This window comes from Xiphophorus maculatus, chromosome 19, assembly GCF_002775205.1.
Source record: "Xiphophorus maculatus strain JP 163 A chromosome 19, X_maculatus-5.0-male, whole genome shotgun sequence".
NCBI lineage: Eukaryota > Metazoa > Chordata > Actinopteri > Cyprinodontiformes > Poeciliidae > Xiphophorus > Xiphophorus maculatus.
This window is the reverse complement of record NC_036461.1, coordinates 22,392,226-22,412,875: the sequence shown is the minus strand read 5'-3', so window position 1 is coordinate 22,412,875 and position 20,650 is coordinate 22,392,226. Positions and strand designations below refer to the sequence as shown.

General features: G+C 42.2%; 1 protein-coding gene across 6 annotated transcripts; it reads right to left on the bottom strand.

Moving 5' to 3' along the window:
- Positions 1-19,049, bottom strand: nsd2 (nuclear receptor binding SET domain protein 2). Of its 6 annotated transcripts, none has more exons than XR_002754513.1 (23): positions 17,524-18,374; positions 15,388-16,021; positions 14,398-14,566; positions 14,138-14,304; positions 12,733-12,966; positions 12,369-12,579; positions 10,697-10,803; positions 10,487-10,586; positions 10,227-10,345; positions 9,173-9,262; positions 8,931-9,057; positions 8,295-8,495; positions 8,031-8,210; positions 6,528-6,684; positions 6,248-6,450; positions 5,458-5,561; positions 5,073-5,342; positions 3,905-4,021; positions 3,458-3,599; positions 3,259-3,365; positions 2,979-3,174; positions 1,821-2,178; positions 1-1,717 (listed from the first exon to the last, which is right to left on the bottom strand). XR_002754513.1 is itself a non-coding variant. In XM_023353185.1 (22 exons), the coding sequence occupies exons 2-22, from the start codon at positions 15,991-15,993 to the stop codon at positions 1,883-1,885; spliced, it is 3,903 nt and encodes a 1,300-aa protein (XP_023208953.1). In that variant the 5' UTR covers positions 15,994-16,021; positions 18,395-19,049; the 3' UTR covers positions 1,508-1,882. The 6 variants fall into 6 exon arrangements, 4 of the variants coding, with proteins under 4 accessions (XP_023208953.1, XP_023208952.1, XP_023208954.1 ...); XR_002754514.1 differs by having other exon boundaries at positions 1-1,414; XM_023353185.1 differs by lacking the exon at positions 17,524-18,374 and adding an exon at positions 18,395-19,049 and having other exon boundaries at positions 1,508-2,178.
- Positions 19,050-20,650: the final 1,601 nt, after the last annotated feature.

Genomic DNA, 20,650 nt, shown 5'->3' with positions numbered 1-20,650 from the left:
AAATTTCTTAGTTTGAAGAGAAAAAATTTGCCAGATAAAAACTCAAATTTCTACATTCATCTCAGGAATTTGAGGGAAAAAAAAGACTTGTACATTTTAGAAGTTGAAGTCAAACGTTTGCAAAAAAAAAAGTTTTCATCAAAGTAATCTCAAGCTTTCTAGAGAAAAGTTGAAGATTTTCAACTTTAGAAAGTTTCCAAAAGACGTAAATATTTGACTTTCAAACTCAAAAATTGCCCTTTTTCCCCAAAAACGGGATTAATATGAATTTTTTTTGGCAGAAATGTACTGGGTTTTTCCCTCCGCCCATCTACAACGGGCCCAATACGCCGTTGGATTTACGGTCCGCAACAATCCGGCACGGCCAGAGGTTCAGATTGACGAGCGACGGAAGGTAACAAGGAGTAAGACAGAAAGGCTCAGAGCACCAACTGGATAGGAATTCCAGGAATACCGAGACTCAGTCCGTTACCGGAACCTTTCCAAAACACAAAACCGGATTTAATACAGAAAAAACTCCCAGCAGATCTAATCTTGTGGTCCGAACCTGAAGAGTTTCGCTTTAACCTCTGAAAACGTCTAAATGTAATTCATCTTTAGGTTTGAAAAAAATCAGTTAAAAAAATGTCTGCGGGATCTGGAGGAAAAATGTGAAAAACGCAGAAAGTCGTGCTGAAGGACGACGCACGGAAACAGGAACTCTCAAAGCAAAGTCGGGATGAGACGCCACAGAACAGTTAACAGCTTTGCTTTCACAATTCTGATTAGTGAATCAAGAAATTGTTCTTTTATAAAAAAAAAAAAGTTTTAATAAACCACATCAGCCCGAGGGGCCGGTGTTTCAATATCAACAGTAGTCAGAGAGAACGTCAGACTTAAAAACCTCCTGAGGAATAATTAATGAAAAATAAAAGGTTTTCTGACCCAAATCTTTACAACAGCAGAAATCTCAGCAGACGACGGCAACAACGCCCTCAGTTTCAGGATGTGAGATAATAATGATGATGATGATGGTCAAAGGGAGTATTGTCTGTAAACGACCGAAGCAGGACGAGTTAAAGCACCGTGGGTCGTCGCCGTGACACTGTGGTTCTGGTTCTGCTCTCGTTCCTTCATTGAGCTCCCTGTAGTGTTTCCCTCTCACACCAGTTTAACAGGTTTTCTTCTTCTTCTCTTTATTTTCTTCCACAATCTCTGCTATTCTGGAAAGGATCCTTTTTTCTTCTTCTCTTTTTATTATTTCCAGTGCTGCTATTTAAAAACAAAATCTAAATAAAATAAGTGAGCTAAAACGAAACAACAGGTTGTAAAATTAAAACTTGTCTACAGTTACATGATCTATGGCTACCAAGACGACCAGAGGCCCATCCATAGTGTCCTGCTGCTCCATCTTCCATCTGGCACATTTGTAGATCTACAAAAAAAAAAAAAAGACTATCCACCTGCATCCTGTCTCACATTTTACACTATTACAGCATTCATCGTTTCGTTTTTATAAATTTTTTTCTCATATAAACAAACATAGATGTATAATGACTAGAGCTCTGCTGTTTGCGGTAATGAATGGACTGAGATTCTAGTTGTGGCCACACTAATCAGAAGTGAGTGATTATGACGCTGCAGCTCGGTCGGTGGAAAGTCCGGCGGCGGCGTTTCCCGAGCTGATTTTGTGCTTTACCACAGACGTTCACCTCAGTGCAGACTAGTACAAGAAAACCTGAAAATGTTCAAAAAGTAAAAAAAATAAAAAAAGGAGGAGGCTAAAGGTCAATGCTGAGCGTGTGAGAGGTCAGCACCGTTCCCTGATGATGAATACGTACGGTGCCTCTGTTTGTGTGGCGGCGTACTGTTGCTGTGGAGGAGGGCCCCTCTTTGGGTCGGGTCAGGCTTCCGGTGCTTTCCTCTTAGAGCCTTTGGTTCTGCTCTCTGCTCCGTCCGCCTTCCTGCAGCCTTTGGAGCGGCCGGCGGCGGCGGCGGACTCCGAGCCGGCAGTCCGGGCCTGGCCGGCTCCTCTCTCCGCGTCGTCGTGCTCGCCGCAGCAGAGCTCTCCCGCCGCGGCCCCGGGGCGCAGCGCCCCCTCCTGGTGGGCCCTGCAGAAGGAGTTGGGGCAGAGCTGGCAGAAGGCCTCCGAGTTTTTCCCGCAGACGTCACAGTGATGCCAGGGGCAGTCCCAGCGGCCTGCAGGGGGCGCAGGAGAGGAAAAGACAGAGCCTCAATATTTCACATGTTCATATTTATACGTCATAAATGTCTTCATATTCTATCATGTTACAGATGAAAACTTTAATGCATTTTAGGGAGATGTGACGTGATAAACCAACACAAAGTAGAGTTGAACCATGTCTCCCTTAAAGGGACAGTACTATGTTTTTACCTTTTTATAGTGCAATCAAGTAACTTCGTTGCCTTCAGTTGTTCTAAAATGCAACTTAAAAGAAATTTTACTTTGTAATCTAAGACCTTGACATTGGGCCTCTGTCCCTTTAAAGACTCCTGCTCTTTGTGAAAGAATCAGAGCAACACTCCAGGTTTGTTTCTCATGAGGGAATAAAATCATAACACGACGGAAAGATGAAAAAAGTCAATTTTACACAATACTGCGCCTTTAAAAAGACTCAGTTCACAATAACAGATCGTTCTCAGCAGATGTTTGTTTCCCTGACTGAAACATGTGAGATCACACACTTATCTGAAACTAAATCAGTCCCACTAAAGCCAACTGAGCACAGCAAACACGCCACTAGATGGCAGCAATGTTCCCAAAACACCCACAGACTGAGCCACTGCCCCATGAAAATGGGAGACATTTTTTGTTAGTTTTTAATCCTTTTTATTATTAATAGTTCATAGTTTCTCTCATGCCCACTGTTATTTTTGCCCTTTATGTGTAAAATGTTCAAAGTATATAAATGCCAATCTAATATACATCCATCTCATATTATGTTGGAAAAAGAATTCTCCATCTGTTCTCTGCTCACCAAATGGTCGTTTGGTGAGGTTCAGGCAGGACAGGTGGTAAGCTTTGGTGCAGTTCTTCTTGTCGCAGAGCACCAGCTGCCCTCCGTCTCCACAGCGAAAACACTCGTCTTCGGACTTCTTCTTTCCCTCGCTTTTCCTCCTCCTGTACTTCCTCTTAAAGCGCTTTCCCTTTGGCTCCGTGTGGCCGTTTGAGTTCTGGAGGGCAGACACAGAGGAGTTGAGGCCGCTTCACCTCATGAACAGGCTTCTCCTCCACACGCTGCAAACTCTGAGGCTCACCTTGGGCCGATCCCCGAGGAAGCCGCTGCAGTTGGGAGCGCCGCAGCGGCAGATGGTTTTCTCGTTGCCGAGGCAGTCCAGGTTGTAGTTAAAGGTCAGCTCTGTTCCTGCGTTAGGGGGGGGGAAACGTTTAAGCCAAGCAATGAGAGAGGAGGAAAACAGAAAGGTACAGTCTACATTTACTGCGAACTCGTCCGACCTGCCGGTACGTCGCAGACTGCGAACAGGCCAACGCGGGTGTCTCCGTTCACAGTCCACTTCTGAGTCTCACAGTTAGGCTGGCAGCTGTGGTTCATGAAGCGGGAGTAGTTTCCTTTTGGGCCTGCGTCAATGATTCGGTCCTTTAAAAAGCCCAAACCGAGGGGGGGAAAAAAATAAAAATAAAATCACAAGTTACACTCCTATTGTCATTAGCGCAGATCTAACCACCAGGTTTAGTCATTAACGGTTTGTAGTATCGACTACTGTAATGTTACAGTCGTCTGCCGCGCAACACTCCCAATGCAATACAGTTCCTGTAGCTCCCAGCAGAGGGGGGGCGCTGCTGCGTAGGAACAGCGCCCCTGGTTCACTGCAGAGCAGAAGGAGTCTGGGCTGGGCTCACCGAGCCTCCAGAACCAGAACTGGGCGGTTCCCCACTAATCACCTTGTCGATGGTGAGCATGTAGAAGTCGGTGATGTTGTTTTCGTGGGCGTACTTGATCCTGGCCCTGCACTCCTCCTCATCGATCAGCTCCCCGATGTACTCGTTCACAAACTCACCCTGTTGGGGAAACATACCCACGCTTTTATTTTGGAGAGACCGGACTGTGTTCTTTTTTGTTCTCCCCCCTTTCTTTTAGTCCATTGCAATCAAACTTGAGAAGTTGAAAGAAAGAGCTAAAAAAAAAAATTAAAAAGTGTTCTAAGTTGGGCACATTTAACCACCGCCTGCCGATTCTCATCTTGGCTGGAAGATTTTTTTGTTGCCTGAAATGTTGGGATCGCTAATTCACCATTTCCAAATTTTGCACGAACTTGCAATTTTCACCAGACATCACAACTTCCATACAAATCTGACCAATCACCTTAACGTTACCTGTATTTTCTTCTTTTCTGACCAATCACTGCAACTTGGCTCGATTTTTAACCAATCCCTTTGGCCTCCTTTTAATTTAACTGTGATTTTAACCATTTATTTGAAACTTTTTTTGGAAAAATGGAGCGTCTTCAGTCAGAGGCTTCGTCAAACTCGCTGTAACACAGACCACTACAAGCAATCTTTCCCGCCAACAGCCATGACTATCTACAATAACTGAAGAATTTGAAAGTGAGTTAGAACATGAAATTTACTCTTGGGATCAATAAAGTATTTTTGAATTTTGAATTGATTTGAGATTATTGTTTCACAATGTCTCTTGAAAGCTGAAACCTGCAAGATGAAAAATGTGTGACACTAAACGGTGACCTTTTAAAAAAAAACAAATAACAAAGGAGGAGAACTGATGCAGACTCTTCTCAGGTAAGGAGGGATTGGATACGAAAAAGGAGACAGGACGGGAAGTTTATGTGCAGCAATTTCTATTTTTTAGTGAGACCATGTTATGGCAAAAATAAAGCTTAAACAAAATTAGCTACTGTTTGAAAAAGACGCTGCAAGAATTTGCAATTTTAGACCGCAGCAATTACAAAAACAAAACATGAAGGGACTGATAAGTTGGTAACAGAGGAGCGACTGTTAACTGCCTGGTGGGCGGGTCTGTCAGTCAGATGATTTTTAAAGAGGTGGATAAGATCGGTTTCACATTCGGGTACTGGCAGAATGATCTCCTCACCTTCTTGATGTCTCTCAGGGCGATCAGCCCCCAGCCCTTGCCTGGGGTCTTGATGATCTTGGTGTCTGGATAAAGGCGCTTGGTGAAGTCCTGGTTGCAGCAGCGCTCCCCGCTGGGACACACCTGGGGGTGACACTCGTACTGCAGCATGCGGTTCAGGCACTCCGACTCGAAGCCGCACGGGCGCTCGTCGGCCGGCTTGCAGTTGCACTTGGGGATCTCGGAGATGTCGGCGGTGTAGACCTGGACCTTGCCGAAAGGTTTGTTGACCTGCAGGCAGAAACGCACGAAGACGTCCAAACCGAATGCCGCAACGCAGCCGCGCCCTGAGGGGACGGTGAGAACGGAGCTCAGAAACACAGAGGGGGTCTGGAGCGGTTCCCACCTTGATGAATTTGTACGGAGGCGGCTTCCGGCTGTTTTCCTGAGCTTCCTTGGCTTCCCGTTTTATCTTGATCTCCTTAAATCGAGCCTCGGCCTCCAACAGAGCTGAAGACCAAACAACACAAACACTCTGAGTTAGTCTACAAGTCTTCAGGAACACGGTAGAAGAAAAGGTTGTTTATTTTTTTAGATTTAAAGGGGGAAAAATCCTAGAGATGCACCAAGTGGATATTATCATTTGTATCTGTCACAATATTGATGCAATTCTAAATCATGTATATGTGACAATGTTCCTGATCCATAAGGACAGATCTATTCAGTCTAATTCTATGCTTAAGCAATGTCCTGTTTTATCATCTACTTTATTTTTAGAATTCCTAATTGCTCTTTCTGAGCCATTTGAAAGTTTGTTGCAGTTTATTTTTACATGTCTGACCAAGGCAGTCAGCCTGTTGTTTTTGTCAGTTTAACTATAATACTTATTTTCCATTGGCTGTTCAACTCCTAATTACACAAATTGAACAAATTAAAGTTTTTTATACATGTTTGACCAAGCTAGTAGAGCTGTCGGTGTATTTCAATGAGTTGTACTTGTGTAGTTAGTAAATTATTGTAATTTAGTACATTTATGTCTGTTTTAAAAAAAAAAAAAAAAAAAGAGAAACGTTTTAAGTCAATCCAGCTGTTTTCGGTATCGGGTCGGTACCTGCTGGTACTAAGCTTCAGATATGCGTATCGGAAGCATCCCTAAAAAACAAACATCACAAACCAACTAAACTGCAGGTTTTTACCGTTCTTAAAGACTTTGCCTATCCCGTTCTTCTGGTACTTGCTGCCTCTGTCTCCTTCCATGTAGGGAAACACTCGGCCCTGGTGAGTCCAGAAGTAATCCTTGGAGCCGAAGAAGAAGACCGGGAACTCTCCGATCTCGTGCCGGAGGTGCTGGATGTTTGTGGGGACGTTTTTGGGGTGGTGGATCTCTGCTGGCCACCACCTAGACAGGAATCGGGAGCAGTTAACGTCTTTACGCCATACACACCGGAGCAGGAAGCTTTCGGCCGTTCCTCCCACCTGTACGTCCCCAGCTTGACCCATATGATGTCTCTGTACTTTGGTTTCTTGCCGGCTCGGCAGTCGTTGCAGAACCAGCTCCCGTCGGGCATGGCGATGTTGAGGCAGTCGGGGTGGAACGCTGCAGGGCACGACTCGCAGCACAGCAGCTGTCCTCCTGCCGGACATGGAGCCGCAGTTAGAGCAGAACGAAAACTCAACACGTTACTCTTCACCCGCCGACTAGTCCTTAAAGATGACGCCTTCGCCAAAACAATAATCCAAATTGTAGTGCTTTTAGAACATACAGCGCCCTTCAGAAATACTCCTACATTTTTACATGTTATCCTGTTACAAACACTTGAATAGATTTTATAAGATTTTATGGCAGACATCTCATCTTCAGACCAAAATGTACTTTCAAAGGCAAACGAAGAGGAGCAACAATCACAAAGTCACAACTCAGAGGCTCAGAGGGGGAGAAACGCTCCACCTCAGGTGAGAACATTTATTAGTTATGGAGTCCAAACATCTGGGTTTGTTTTCCACAAGACATGCAGGGAAAACGGAGGAAATTTGGAAGGCCAGCGAACAAACATTTGATTCAAAATGACCAAAAAGGTCCTGAACATTATGGAAGCGTGCACAAGCTTTAGAAGCGTTTTATGTGACAAATAATTTCATGTTCAACTTAAACATTTTTAAAAGGGAGATTTTCTGTAATGCTAAAAATAAAATGTCTGAGTTACAAAAAAAAAAAAAAAAAAGAAAGAAAGAAAACAAAATGAGGGACAAAGACTTTTTAACGCCTCGTAAAACCATCTGAGGTTCCGTTGGTGAAACAGAACAACAGGAAATGTTGACCCCTGGCTTTGGCTGGGCCATAAATTGATTTTCAAATTTTTGGTTTTTGAAGATTTAAATTTTGGAAAATGCACTCCTTGTGTTTCCACAGTTTAGAGTGATGTCCGCACACAGAGAGCCGCCATCTTGTTTCGCAGAATCTATTCTACGACAGAATATAACAATATTACAACAGTCGTAGTAAAACGAGAATAAACTACATTACAAGAATAAAGTCATAATATCAGAAGATTTTATGAGAACTTATGAGAAAAATTATCCAACCTTTTTTCTTATTAAAAAAAAGCTTTTTGTTCTCATAATTTTATGATGTTTTTATCTGGTAAAATCACATCTTTGTTATGCTAATATTCTGTCTATATTATCAGAATTAGACAATAATTCTCATAGGCTGATATAATTCTCATAGAAGGGATTACTGAAATAAAAAAAACTTTTTAAACATATTTTCTGTAAATCAAAATTTCTTTTTCAGAAAAAAAAGTGACGAGAACAAAAAAGATTAAAATTGGAAAAAGAATCTGATACAATTTTGTTTTGATATTTATATCTCCTAGTGTGGTCATTGATTTGTTCCCACCATAACTACATACTTTATGGGGTAATAAACATGGTTAAAATGGGATTCAGAAGAACCCTCTCATAAAGACCCTCTCTGACCTTTGGAGCAAACGAAGCACCAGCTGACGTTGACGTGGCTGTGGTGGCTGTAGCCCTTCTTGGCGTTAAAGTGGTTGGTGCAAATGATGGCCGTGTTTGTGATCGTCTCGCTCCCGGCGGCAACGCACAGGTCGCCCACGTGGTACGCCACGGGGCATCGCAGGCAGCGCATCAGCCGTCCTGCGGCACAGAGAGCGCCGCGTGCGGCAGGTTAGACCAGCGGCTGCTGAAAACCTGAAAACCAACCTGATCGACGGGCCTGACCTTTGGTAGCCTTCTGCTTGGTGCGGCAGCCGTAGTGGCAGCTGAGGCAGGTGTGGAGCGGGCAGCGGAAGCCCTTGTTGTCGAACACGGTGAGCGGGTTGAGGCGGACGCAGCCCTCGTGGTAAAACTTGCCGCAGTGGGGGACGTGGCAGCGCCGCACCTCGGCCTCAGACTGCTTGCAGATGAAACACGAGTGGAGTCCTGAGGAGGGAAGAGGCGGGCTCAATGGCTACGAGGAGGGAGAACCACGGTTGCTGCAGCAACAAGCAAACTGTTTGGGTTCCTACAGATCCCTGGCCAAAATTCCACTTTACCACATTTTCAAGGACATAAAGGTAAAAGTCTGGAACAACATTTTATTTTGCTTTTCTGTCCACACATAAAGGGACAGTATCATGTGTTTTTCAGGCACAAAAAGCCATTTTATAGCATAATCAAATAACTATGTCAATTGTTATAAAAATTCTACATATATATATATCAAATATGACTTAAACAAACTTGACTAATTTAACACCTTAATCTTGCACCCCTATCTCTAAAATAAAACTGCTGCTCTACGTCCACCTAGTGGGGACGTTTCCAGGGAAACGTCAAACTAAAGAATTGTGGTTTTGTGGCATCTTCTCCTCATACCCATGCTGCACTCTTGACATAGCAGCTTGTCGTCGGGTTTCAGGGTTCCACCCAGACAGTGCAGGTGGAACATGCCGCAGCACTGGCCTTCACATGCCACCAGGTCCTCACCGGCCACTTCACACACCTGGAGAAAACACACAGTGTGTCCAGCGTTTGGATGGAGGGAAAAAATATTCATAGGCGTGAAGACAAGAAGGTGTGAAGACAAACAAAGAGTGGATAAATCGCTAAAGCACTACCTGACAGACAAACTCTTTTTTCCTTTCGCCTTTCTTTGTCCCGTCTAGGCTGTCGCTTGGAGAATCGGGACGTTCTTCACTTGCAGAACCCTGAAACAACATGCAGGAAACCAATGAAATGAGGCTCAACATTAGAGTCATTTCCTATGATTGTAATTTCTTAAAGTAACAAATAAACTTTTATGTCTAAGTATATTATCTCTGTTTCTGTGTTCATTTGGACACTTGTGAGTAAATTTGATTAGTTCTGCCTGATTTTGCCTAAAACCGTCTCAGTGCTGCCCTCCTTAGGCAGAGCAGTGCAGTTGAATATTCCTATTGGTCGCAGCGTGTCCCTTGGCTCCACCCACTTTGGTGGATTTTCGTTTTTCTCCAACATTTGCCAAAGGCGGAGTTTTGCATCACAGGGAGGTGAGTTATGCTTTAACAACCAAAATCTTTGCTTTATAACAAATTAGGCGAAAACTTACAAAGATTTCCCATCAGATTGTCAACTTTATACATATGATTTAAAAGATTAACATGTTTCATGTGTAAATACAAGCTATATGTAAAACACATTCAAAGGAAGATTTATTACATGGAAAATATCTAAGCAAACTGAACATTAAATGCAGCTATGTCATAAAAAAATTTTAATTATGAAAAAATTCAATGTTTTTGGTCCCTCACTTCAAAAAGTGAAACTTATTATATAGATTAAATAAATTGTATTATCTAGTTTTGTTTAAGTAATTCATTTCACCAAGTTAATTCCAAACATCCTGATCTTTCCAACATTTTATTTGTGTCAATGATTATTTTTCTGCTTTCAGCCAATGAAATCATTTAAGATCACACTAATGTATCAAACCAATAATAAATACACTTTTATCAGAAATGTGAATTTAATGAAATGTTTAAGGTTATTTTCAAAAGGTATTTGTAATCTGACAAATGAGTCCCATCGGAACTCATTTAAGTTCATTGAATGACAATAGATTAATTTCATAAATGTTTATAGTTTGCGGACGTCTTATGTGAAGACTTCTCCACTCAGGTGTGTGTGTCTGACCTCAGTGTCAGGACAGGGAGAGGAGCGTCTCTTCTTTGGAGTCTTGGAGGCGCCGGCCTGGTTCTCTCCATCCTGCCTTCTTTTCCTCCGCCGCTTTGGCTTTTCCACATTCTGCTCATCTGTTTCAGGTCACAAGTTTGGTTAGGATCAATTCAAAGCACACAAAATATCTCGAGCAGTAACTGATATTTAACATGGGGGAAGAAAAAAATCTCATTTATTTTAGGTGATCAAATCCCATCTGTGCGAGTGAATCAGACCTTTTGACTTCTTTGTTCGCTTTCTTGGTTCTTTTAGATCTTTAATGTCGGTTTTCTTCTTTCTTCTCCACTTTTTGTTTGTCTCCTCTGAAACCGAGGCCTGGGAAAGTGAACTTTGCGTGAGCATGATTGTGTTAAACACCAGATATCTAAACTAAATCGTCCGCAACAAAGAGTCAACTACGAAAGTGTGATGCTGTGTGTGTTTACCTGCTTTTCTTCCTTCTTGCCAGTTCTTCGTCTCTTTCTGGGCTGCTGATCCTTGTCTGCTGCAGGGTCTGCTAGCGGCCTTTTACGCCTCTTCTTTTGCTCTCTCCCTAAAACCAAAATGATTTAAGATGTTTACCGTATTTTCCGCACTATAAGGCGCACCTAAAAACCTTCAATTTTCTCAAAAGCCGACAGTGCGCCTTATAATCCGGTGCGCCTTATATATGGACCAATATTGAGCCACAGCAGGTCTCACAACTACGGTAAGCAGCCGCCGACAGAAGAAGTGCGCGGTGCACGCTGGGTTTTGTGTAAAGACCCCAAAATGGCTCCTATTAAGAGACACGCTTACGATGCAGAGTTTAAGCTCAAGGCGATCAGTGACACAGTAGAACACGGGAACAGAGCAGCAGCCAGAGAATTTAACATGAACCAATCAATGGTGCGGAAGTGGATATATACTGTGATTGCACCAACGTTTGATTTACCGTAACATTATAAGACTGTTTTTTTACATGCTTATTGAATCGAGGAAAAGTTCCCCTCCACTATATGTTACACCTTGCTGTTGTTAAAAGATAAACTGTGTCACGAAAATACCACGTCACTGATTTTACCTCGGGGAAAATAATAAAACAGCCGTTTATTCATTTTGGGAATGAACGGAGTTTTCAGAACGCTGGTTTGTAATCGATTAATAAAGTTTGACTGACCTATCTGACTGTTTTGTTGACGTTCCCTTTATCACAGCTCCATCTAATGGATGCATAACGTAACCCCAGCCTCTACTGTAGCGTCTATTCTATGCGCCTTATAATGCGGTGCTCCTTATATATGAAAAAAGGTTTAAAATAGGCCATTCATTGAAGGTGCGCCTTATAATGTGGTGCACCTTACAGTGCGGAAAATACGGTAACTAGTTGGAGTAAAATAAATGATAATTCATTATTGCAGTTTTAGTTTTATTTCCTTCAATTTCAACCAAACAAAATTAGAGCTGCAACTAGTGATTATTTTAGTAGATAATTATTCTGATGATTAATCGAGAGAGAAAAAAGGTCACATTCTGCTAATTTGTCATTTAACCACTTAAGCTTATTTTCCATTAAAAACACAATGGCAAAATGCAAACAAATAATTTCCTTTTTTAAAATAAGAAACTTAACATTTTATTACTTAAAATACACTAGCAGGCAATGGGCTTTTTTTTGTCTTTATACTCCAATAAACAATTCATTGATTATTGAATTAGCTGACAATTTTTCCTCTAATTGATCACAATTAACCATTTCAGTCCTAAACAAAATTTCTTTTTCAAACTACAGTGTCTGGAACAAGTATAAATAACTCTTTATGAATCTTGATTAAATCAAGATTTGTCAAAAAAAATAATAAAAATAGTGCAACTACATATTCTTTTCCTACCACTTCTCAAATCTGCATTAATTTTAGTTTAATCTATCATATAAAAGTGATATGTGATTGGAATGTGATCAAATGTGAAAACATTGAAGAGGATTCCATAGTTTTGCAGATTTGTTATACACTGAGGGATGCAGACTGCTGTACTGTGTGTGTGTATATATATATATATATATATATATATATATATATATATATATATATATATATATATATATATTTAAAAAAAGACGTTTTATTTTCATCTAACCTAGAAGAGCAATCTGAGGTAAGGCATCCTCTGGGTCATTAGTAGTCGTGAGCGGCTTAGCTTTCCTTCTCCTCTTGGGGACAACAACACCGTTGACTGAAGACGCTTTCTTTTTCCTCGCTAGCTTGACGGGACGCTGAGCCACTTTGGGCCGTCGCTTTTTCTTCTGAGACTCAGAAGTTCGTGCATCTGAAGGAAAAGCTACGGGATTCTACAAAGAGAATAAAACATGTATTGAATCATTTTAAAAAGTTTGTACGTCTCACATTAAACCCAATTCAATTTCCAACTGTTCTTAGCATGTTCTGAATTAGTGTCAACCCCTCAAGAAAAACTTTTTTGGAGTCATCAAAAATAAACTTGCCGGCAGGGAGGGGACGTCCGGGCCCAGCCTGGGTTCCGTCGCTCGGTGCGTCTCGTCAGTGGGATCCATATTCAGCTTTTCCAAGATGAGAGGGTTCAGATGGGGCCCGTCCCTGTCGTAAGTAAACCCAAAGCTGTCGATGCGCTGGTCCGGTGCCATGCCGACAGCCTCTTTGGCCTGAATGACGCCCATGTTCCACTGAGCCTGAAGGTTACGGGGAACCGAGGGAGCCATCTGCAAACCAGACAAGACATGAACCCTGCAGCGTCCAACGCTTTGAGATTTGTTTTTTGTTTCAAATATTAAGTCTCTCTAAAGTATTTAAAACTCTTGAACTTAATCAGATTTTGTCACAACCACAGAACTTAACATTTTACTGGAATAGAACAGTAAAGTCGCAAAACAATGAAGCAACGGGAGAAAAGGATGTTACATATTTCCAAATGTGGTGACGCAACAAGTAGCCAAAATTAAAATGTCGCCTGGAGTGGGGGGGCTTGAGGTGGTGGGGGTGGGGCGCAGGCAAGCGAACGAACGTAAGATGGGGGTGGAGGGGAGGAAATAGACCAGGGGACAGACGAACGGTAGACCAGGGGACGAATGTAAGAACGGGGGGAGCAATAGGGGATATTTACGGCACCTTCGTTCGTCACACTCAGAAACTCATCTACCAGCCATGTACCGCCACGACGTTTGTTCAGACCAGGATGATACGACATTTATTCTGCGGTTCGTCCGTAAAGCTACACTTACACTGTAAGCGTCAACTACTCGCCCGCAGTGTTCACTCTATCCGCTCATCTGTATAAATATTCCCGCAGCGCTCTTCTCACCGTTCACTTTCAACCAGCAGCTCCCGGAAGAGAAAAGCTGCCGTACTCCAAGCATCACGCCAGTCATTTTAAGGATGCTTATTGGTCCCTCAAAAAGATGAAAACCCGGATGTTATCATCAATCAATAAAATCCCCACGGGCCGAACTTGACAACTGGACCTTATGCTGCTAACAGTTAGCTTTCGTCAACAACTCAGAGGCGGAAGTGAGAGCTCCGCGCAACGCAAATAATGTTCCGGCCGGAACACGATGCGCTAAATAATAAAACATAAATTAACGAAGCTTTGAGGCAGGTAAATTTTCCTCAAGGGATTTTAACAATCGAGGTACTGGAATCAATCGAGGAACCGTTTCAGTCCTAGTAGAAAATTTACATTTTTCAATAATAATTTTGCTCTAATTAAAGAAAAAAAAAGTCCATCTGCATCAATCCCCGGTTGTGGCTGTTCTATAACATTTTTTGATAAAGTGGAGTGTTTAGTTGCTGCAGAATAAATAAAAAAAATTAAAAATCAAGTAGTAACGAAGCTCTCCCTGTTCATAAGGATGGAAAATGGAAAAGGTAACCAACCTTTCTATGTGCAGCGCTGGAGGCTGGTGGTTTGTTTCTCTGGCTGAGCTCCACATACTGCTCCTCCCCAGTGAAGGACACCATGTTCTTCTCAAAGACAAAGCCTCTCTCTGGAGCGTCACCAAAATACTGGATGTGGTAAAGGAGGCCTAACCTGCTGTTGAAGGCTACAGATGACACAAAAAGATGGACGTTACAGCAAAATGTGCCAACGGCATTATTTCTCCTATTAATAAAGCTCCGATGTTTATGGTCATCACCTTTCTGTTTCTGTTTGAAGTGACTGTTGAGTTCTGGGTCTGTGGTCACCATGCAGGGCCACCATGGGTACCCCGACACCTTGGTCCAAACCAGATCCCCCACGCAGAACCGCGTAGGTACAGGGCCCTCTTCTGTTATCGGCTCCGGCTGTTTGGACACGGCCGTGGGCTGAGGAGTAAAAACAAAAGCATATTTACTGCTGGCTGACTTTACTGACGCCCGTTACCGTCCATTAGATGCTCTCTGCTTCTGTTCTGGCCAGATGTTATAGACAGAACAGCCTGCTGCTCTGCTCAGTCATTCAATGGCTCTCAGTCTTGAAAATAAGCATAATCTCATCTCTGCTCTTTGGGTTTCATTATCTGTTCTTCAGCACAGCGTCACGGCAACGCCTCCAGCTTGGCGGTTATTGGCAACCGGCCGGAATAAAGACATTAACTTTCTGATGAGTAAATGTGAAACTGTAGCTAGTAAACATATATACAAACAAATATACATATAATACTGTATATTTGTTCATTTCCATCCCCTCTTGATTTTTTTAATTAAACATCTTTTTTGGTTTTCTATTTGGAAATTTTGCTAGACCTGCAACTAATGATAATTTTAGTAATTGATTATTCTAATGATTAAATTGATTTGTAAAAATATGCAAATTCTGCAGATTTTGCTTATGTATATTTTTAAAGAATTCAAACCTGCCACTTGAGTTTTGTGTAGATCATATTTACAAACCGAAGTTGCTTCTTTTTTTTTTTTTATCTTAATTGCAAAATGTATATATCTTTTGTACAGTTTTGGCTTAATTTCTACTCTGAGTGTATTCTTTCAGCAAAGAAAGAATACTGGAGTATGTATTCTTTCTATTACTTTTATTTAAATAATCAATTACTATTTAAATAATCAATTCATTTTGTATAGCAGTATCAACGGCTAAACCAGCAACATAAAACACTTCATAGAGAGATTTTTCCCTTTTGGCCTTCTACCTCATTTGCCGCGTCTGTTTCTCCAATAACCTCTGTGTGGTCAGGTGTCTCCATGGCGCTGACAGAGCTGCGGTTCAGAATAAGTTTGGGTTTGTTGGGTCTCCCCCTCCTTTTCTTCGCTTCCTGTCCCAAGTCAGGACCAGGTGAAGCGCTCTCTGTGGCTGTGACCAAGCCGGCCCCGTCTGCACAGGAAGGCTCCAGCGGGGGCTGCTCCGCCGCCGCCGGTACGGTCGCCTTCAGCTCGGCCTCGTCATGAGGCGTGCGGTTGTGCTGGTGGGCGTCGTTGGTGGCGGGCGCCTCGTCGCCTTTCAGCATGGGCGGCTCTGGGGTGCAGAGCTTGGGCAGAGCGTCCTGGTCGCCGTTCAGCACCAGGGAGGTGAGGTCCTTCAGCCTCTCGTGGCTGTGGTTGTGGCCGGACATCTTCTGGAGAACGCCGTCCTGGAGCGTGGCGGCGAGCTGCGCGGCGGCTTTGTCCATCAGCAGAGCCGGGTCGCTGCCCATGTCCGCCCGGCCCTTCAGGGTGCTCAGGGACTCGGGCGGCTGCTTCATGCTGATCGGATTGGATGGTTCAGGCATTGCAGGTAGGGAGCTACCGATGCTGTCCATCCCATCTGACCCGTCCACGCTCACCGAACTGCAGCAGGAACACACATACACACCAGTTAAAGGGCCAGAATCATGTATTTTCCAGCCACATCAAATCATTATATAGTACAACCATGTAACTATGTTAACTTCCGTCATTTTAAAAATATATTAAATATGAATTAAAAGAAATTTTATATACATTAACAATTTGAAATTGGGCTTCTGTTTCTAAAAACTGCTGCTCTTTCTGAAACTCCGCCTTCAGGAAGTCCTCACAACATGGCTCCTCTATTAACTCTTTAATAACGTTTTCACCAACATTGCCAACAGATGTATAGTTCCACCAGGTGTTTGCTAATTGCTCCTGGCTAGTCTGAAGGAGCAGAGCGGGGGAGTCGCAGGGGAGGGCAGCTCTGTGAGGCCAAAGTGCGGAAGTTTGGAAACTGCAGCATGGAGGAGGAGCTTTGTCCTCGAAGGCAGAGCTAGGTCCAGCTTAATGGATGCCATAGGAGATTAAAGGATTTCTCAAACAAGCATGAAAGAATCCAGGTAACACTCAAGGTATGTTTTTGATGAGGGAATAACATTATAAACATGATGTAAAGCTCAAAAATTTAATTTTCCATAATATTGGCCCTTTCAAACACAACAGGCTAATTCTTCTTTGATCAGACATGATGCCTGATTGGCAGATCCTCTTTAAAATGGCTGCTTTTTTAAGGTGGAACTGTAAAAATAATCAAAACAAAGAAGCCTGAAACATTCAGTGAGCAATTCCCTCTTTTTTTAATGACTGTGCTGCACCACACTGTCCTCTCCAGCACACTCTGTAACCTTTAGCATCATTTATGTCAGCTGTGAGGATATTTTGCCCAAAGCTGAAACAAGACAAACCGGCAGTGTCTTATTTGCACGCAAGGTGTGTATTCACAACTACCAGACATAACATTGAAAATTTAATTCCAAACATTTTTTGAGTGCTACACAGCTACCCAAATAGGGAAAAAAAAACATTCAAAATGAACGTTGTTTTCTCTTTTCATCTTCAGATTTGCTTTTCCACCATCCAGAACATCTGAATTGCCAGATGTGGTCCAGAAGCTGCCTGCATGATCCAATTTAATACGTAACTGGCTCTTTAGTTAAACTGTAGACACGTTGTAAAGTTCAGAACAGGAAAATGATCAAGCATGGACAATATAAAAAAAGGGGGTTCAGTGGCGGTGTGCTGCCTGGAGGGCTTAACTGTGTGTGTGGGCCCCTAAAATTCAATTTTATTTAAGGCCCCTCTCAGCATAGGGTCACCCTGAGAGTTCACTGCAACAGTAAATTCATCTCTAAGCAACGGCGTTTGGGAAATTTTACAGTAAACTGATATGGTTTTTACACATAATGTACGCAAACGGCATATTTAGAACGTTAAAACCTACATTATTAACATAATAAATAAGTGAAAAAGCACAACTGACGAGGTCTACTCCAGTTATTGTTCAATATATCCATTTTTAACATCAAATAAGGACACCGAGTAGCCGGAAATTCTCTCACCACGACATTACCGGGTTCCCTTGGAAGAAGAGCGGCTATGGTGCTAGCTGCAGACCGGGGCCAAGCAGGGCGAAGGCTCCCCCGTGTTCGGCAAAAGCCCCAGTGAGTGGGTGGTGAAAACTGCCACTAACAATCGTTGCAAAAGCCGCGGAAACTAAAGCAGCTGACAAGCAGGAGCGAAGCGAACCGGAGGCCGAATAATTGCTGAAAGTCAACGCGTTTCAGTTGGACTTAATAATGGAATCAACATTGGCGAATAATGGGGGTAACATTGCCAGTAGCAGCACAAGAACACGGCTAAAATACTATACTCGGCGTCAAAACACCCGCTTTTTACCGGCTAGCAAGAAACAGGAACTTCAGCTGTCATGTCATGCAAGAGAGGCTCCGACTATAACCTGGAGAAAAAGGAGCGATGCTGGAAATCTCATGGATTCAAGCAACCGAGAAATTCCCCGTTGAGCCGCATCTCTTGTCATCAGTAGTCAGCCATTACACCGGACTCCAGCAAATAGACAAAGCCGCCTCCAAAATGCTAAATGACAAACTTATTAGCAAAAGGACTCAAACAACTCCTTGACAAAGAACGGAAATAGTAACGGGGAGAAGGTTAATGTGTTTAAGTTGCTTAGCCATTATTTCAAAGTCATTCTTAATTGTAGGCGCCATGACAGCTTGTTGCAAGAAAGCTAACCGTGGCTAACTTGAGCGTACCATAGAAGCCAAGCCAAACTGCTAGCTTAACGTTAGCATAGATAGTCGGCTTGCTAAAATGGAAGCCCGGCCTGAACAAATGTCCGCTAAAAAAACCTCATCCTAGCAAACAGCTTCGGACTGACACTGTCATAGAGGGTCGCTTCTCTGTGTTTACCTGTCGAATGTCCTCTTGTGTGGTTAAAGGGAAAAATTGCTCATTTTCATCCTGGAAAGCGAATCATTTCATTCAAGTCGAATAAAAAAGCTTGCGGGAAACTCAAACTCCGGGGCCGACCAGCGGGAAAAAAGCTCACTTCCGATTGGTCGCGAGCAGAGCTGCGAGTATCCAACCGGTTCTTTCAAAAAAAATCCAACCGTAGAAAGGAGCTGACCTCGGTGTCCCCTCTCTGCTTTCATACTACTTTTTTTTTCTTTTTTAATTTTACAAATATGCACAAAATGAAACCCACGTCATTTAAATACAATAAAGATAGGACCGAAAATCAAAACTTTTAATCAAAGCTCACCTGCATAAGTGAATGGTATTCAAATATAGTTGCTTTTCTAAATATGAAAGTTTTGCTTTAGAGTTTGCTCATTTGTTGGATTACTTTTACTTTTGCTTTTGTTGATCTGTCTTAGGCAATTATAATTTCGGGTGAAAACGTTATTTTGCAGTCTACTGCTAGCTTTATTGGTGGCATAATTCAAATCAAAAATGCTTTGTTGATCCCAACAGGAAATTAAATGTTCTTGTAACTCATATTATCTAAGAATCTTCTGAACTGTTGTAGATGCCCATGGGCAGGAAGAATCTCCTGTAGCAGTGCGTTACAGCAACCCTGAAGAAGCCTCTGACTGAAGACTATTGTTGTATGATAGTTTCATGACGAGGATGTTCAGTGATGTTTCCATTGTACAAATAATTCCTCTGTGCACAGTGCCTTATTTACTGTTGCATCTCTGATCCAGTCTGTTGTCCAGCGAGGTACACATACTCCACTTCTTCTCCCAGTTTGACCTCACCCTGTTCTGTGGACTGTCTTCCTGTCTTCTGGCTCTTATTTACAGGCTGGATTTAGGGGTGTATGGGCCCCTTGCCCTAGAGTAGTAGTGAAATGGCCTACTTACACAAGTTTCTTTTTTATATACATATTGAGATGGACTGAACATGTTCAAAGTTTTAGGCCAAACTCTAAAAATGTATTTGTCTTTTTTTTTTTAATTCCTTTTAAATAATGGAATAATTTCTGTAAATGTCTCCATCCATAGAAAAAAACACACACACACACACACAAAGACAACTATACTACACTACACCAGGCTTGCATGGTGTAATACTGACACTGATATAAAGAAGGGATACATGGAACATGTACTCATAACATGCTGTTGTTGCACAAACATCAAACTAAATGCATACAGAAATAGGACCATAAGTTTTCTTTTAGAACTTCTTGTGGAAATCCATAAGTCTGGCTCATCAAGTTTTCAAATGCCTGAAGTTGCCTCATTCATCAGTCAAAATGATTGTGTGCAAACACCATTGAAATATCCTCATATGTAGTCGATGTAGTCATAATGTCGAGATGAACATGTAGATGATGTGGAACATGTAGAACAACACTAAGACAAAACCCAAAGACTTTGTGAAGATCCCCACTGAAGTTGGTAAATGAGTCATATCCACAGTGGAACAAGTTCAGTACTGACATAGGCTAAAAGGCCACTCATAGAAGAAGACTCCATTAATCCCAAAACAACATGCAAAGCCAAATTACAGTCAGCTAATGCACTCAGGAACAAAAACCTTATTTTCAGAAATACATTGAAACTTGAAGTGTTTGGCCATAATGATCATTTGAAGGAACGCATCATCCCGGCTGTTAAGTATTTTGGTCCCACTGTGTGGGAATTTTACTGCCGAAGGAACTAGTGCATTTCATAAAATACACGATGAGGAAATATTAAGATCATTTAAAGCTTGAACACAAATGGGTCTTTGAAATGGACAATAACCTTAAGCAGATCACCAACGTACTTACAAAGTGACTTAGTGACAACAAAGTTAATGTTTTGGAGTGGCCATCACAAATCCCTGATATAAGTTCAGGCCATTTAAAAGTCTAGGTCAAATTAAACAATTGAAATGTAAAATAAACAAGTCTTTCAATATTCTGAAAGTGCGGGTATAGCGCCACCTTGTGGTTTGGCAGTTTTCTCTGTGTACACTGTAGGCCTGAGTCAAAGGACTCTGCTTCATTTTGTCCAGAATTTGAAATGTTTGAGTTTCACACTGGAAAAACTTCAGTTCAGGTCATTTCAATTCAGTTCATATATATATAGCGCTGACAGTGAGTGTTTCCTCTGGCCATTCTACAAAAAAAAAAAAGAAACAACAACAAAAAACAAACAAATAAACAGTAGATGT

Excerpts from the sequence above, each read along its gene's own strand:
- nsd2 (XM_023353184.1), bottom strand. Across the intron at positions 8,211-8,294 it reads CAAGCAGAAGGCTACCAAAG|GACGGCTGATGCGCTGCCTG; the intron begins GTCAGGCCCGTC and ends TCTGTGCCGCAG. Across the intron at positions 6,685-8,030 it reads GTGCTTCGTTTGCTCCAAAG|GAGGACAGCTGCTGTGCTGC; the intron begins GTCAGAGAGGGT and ends CATGTCCGGCAG.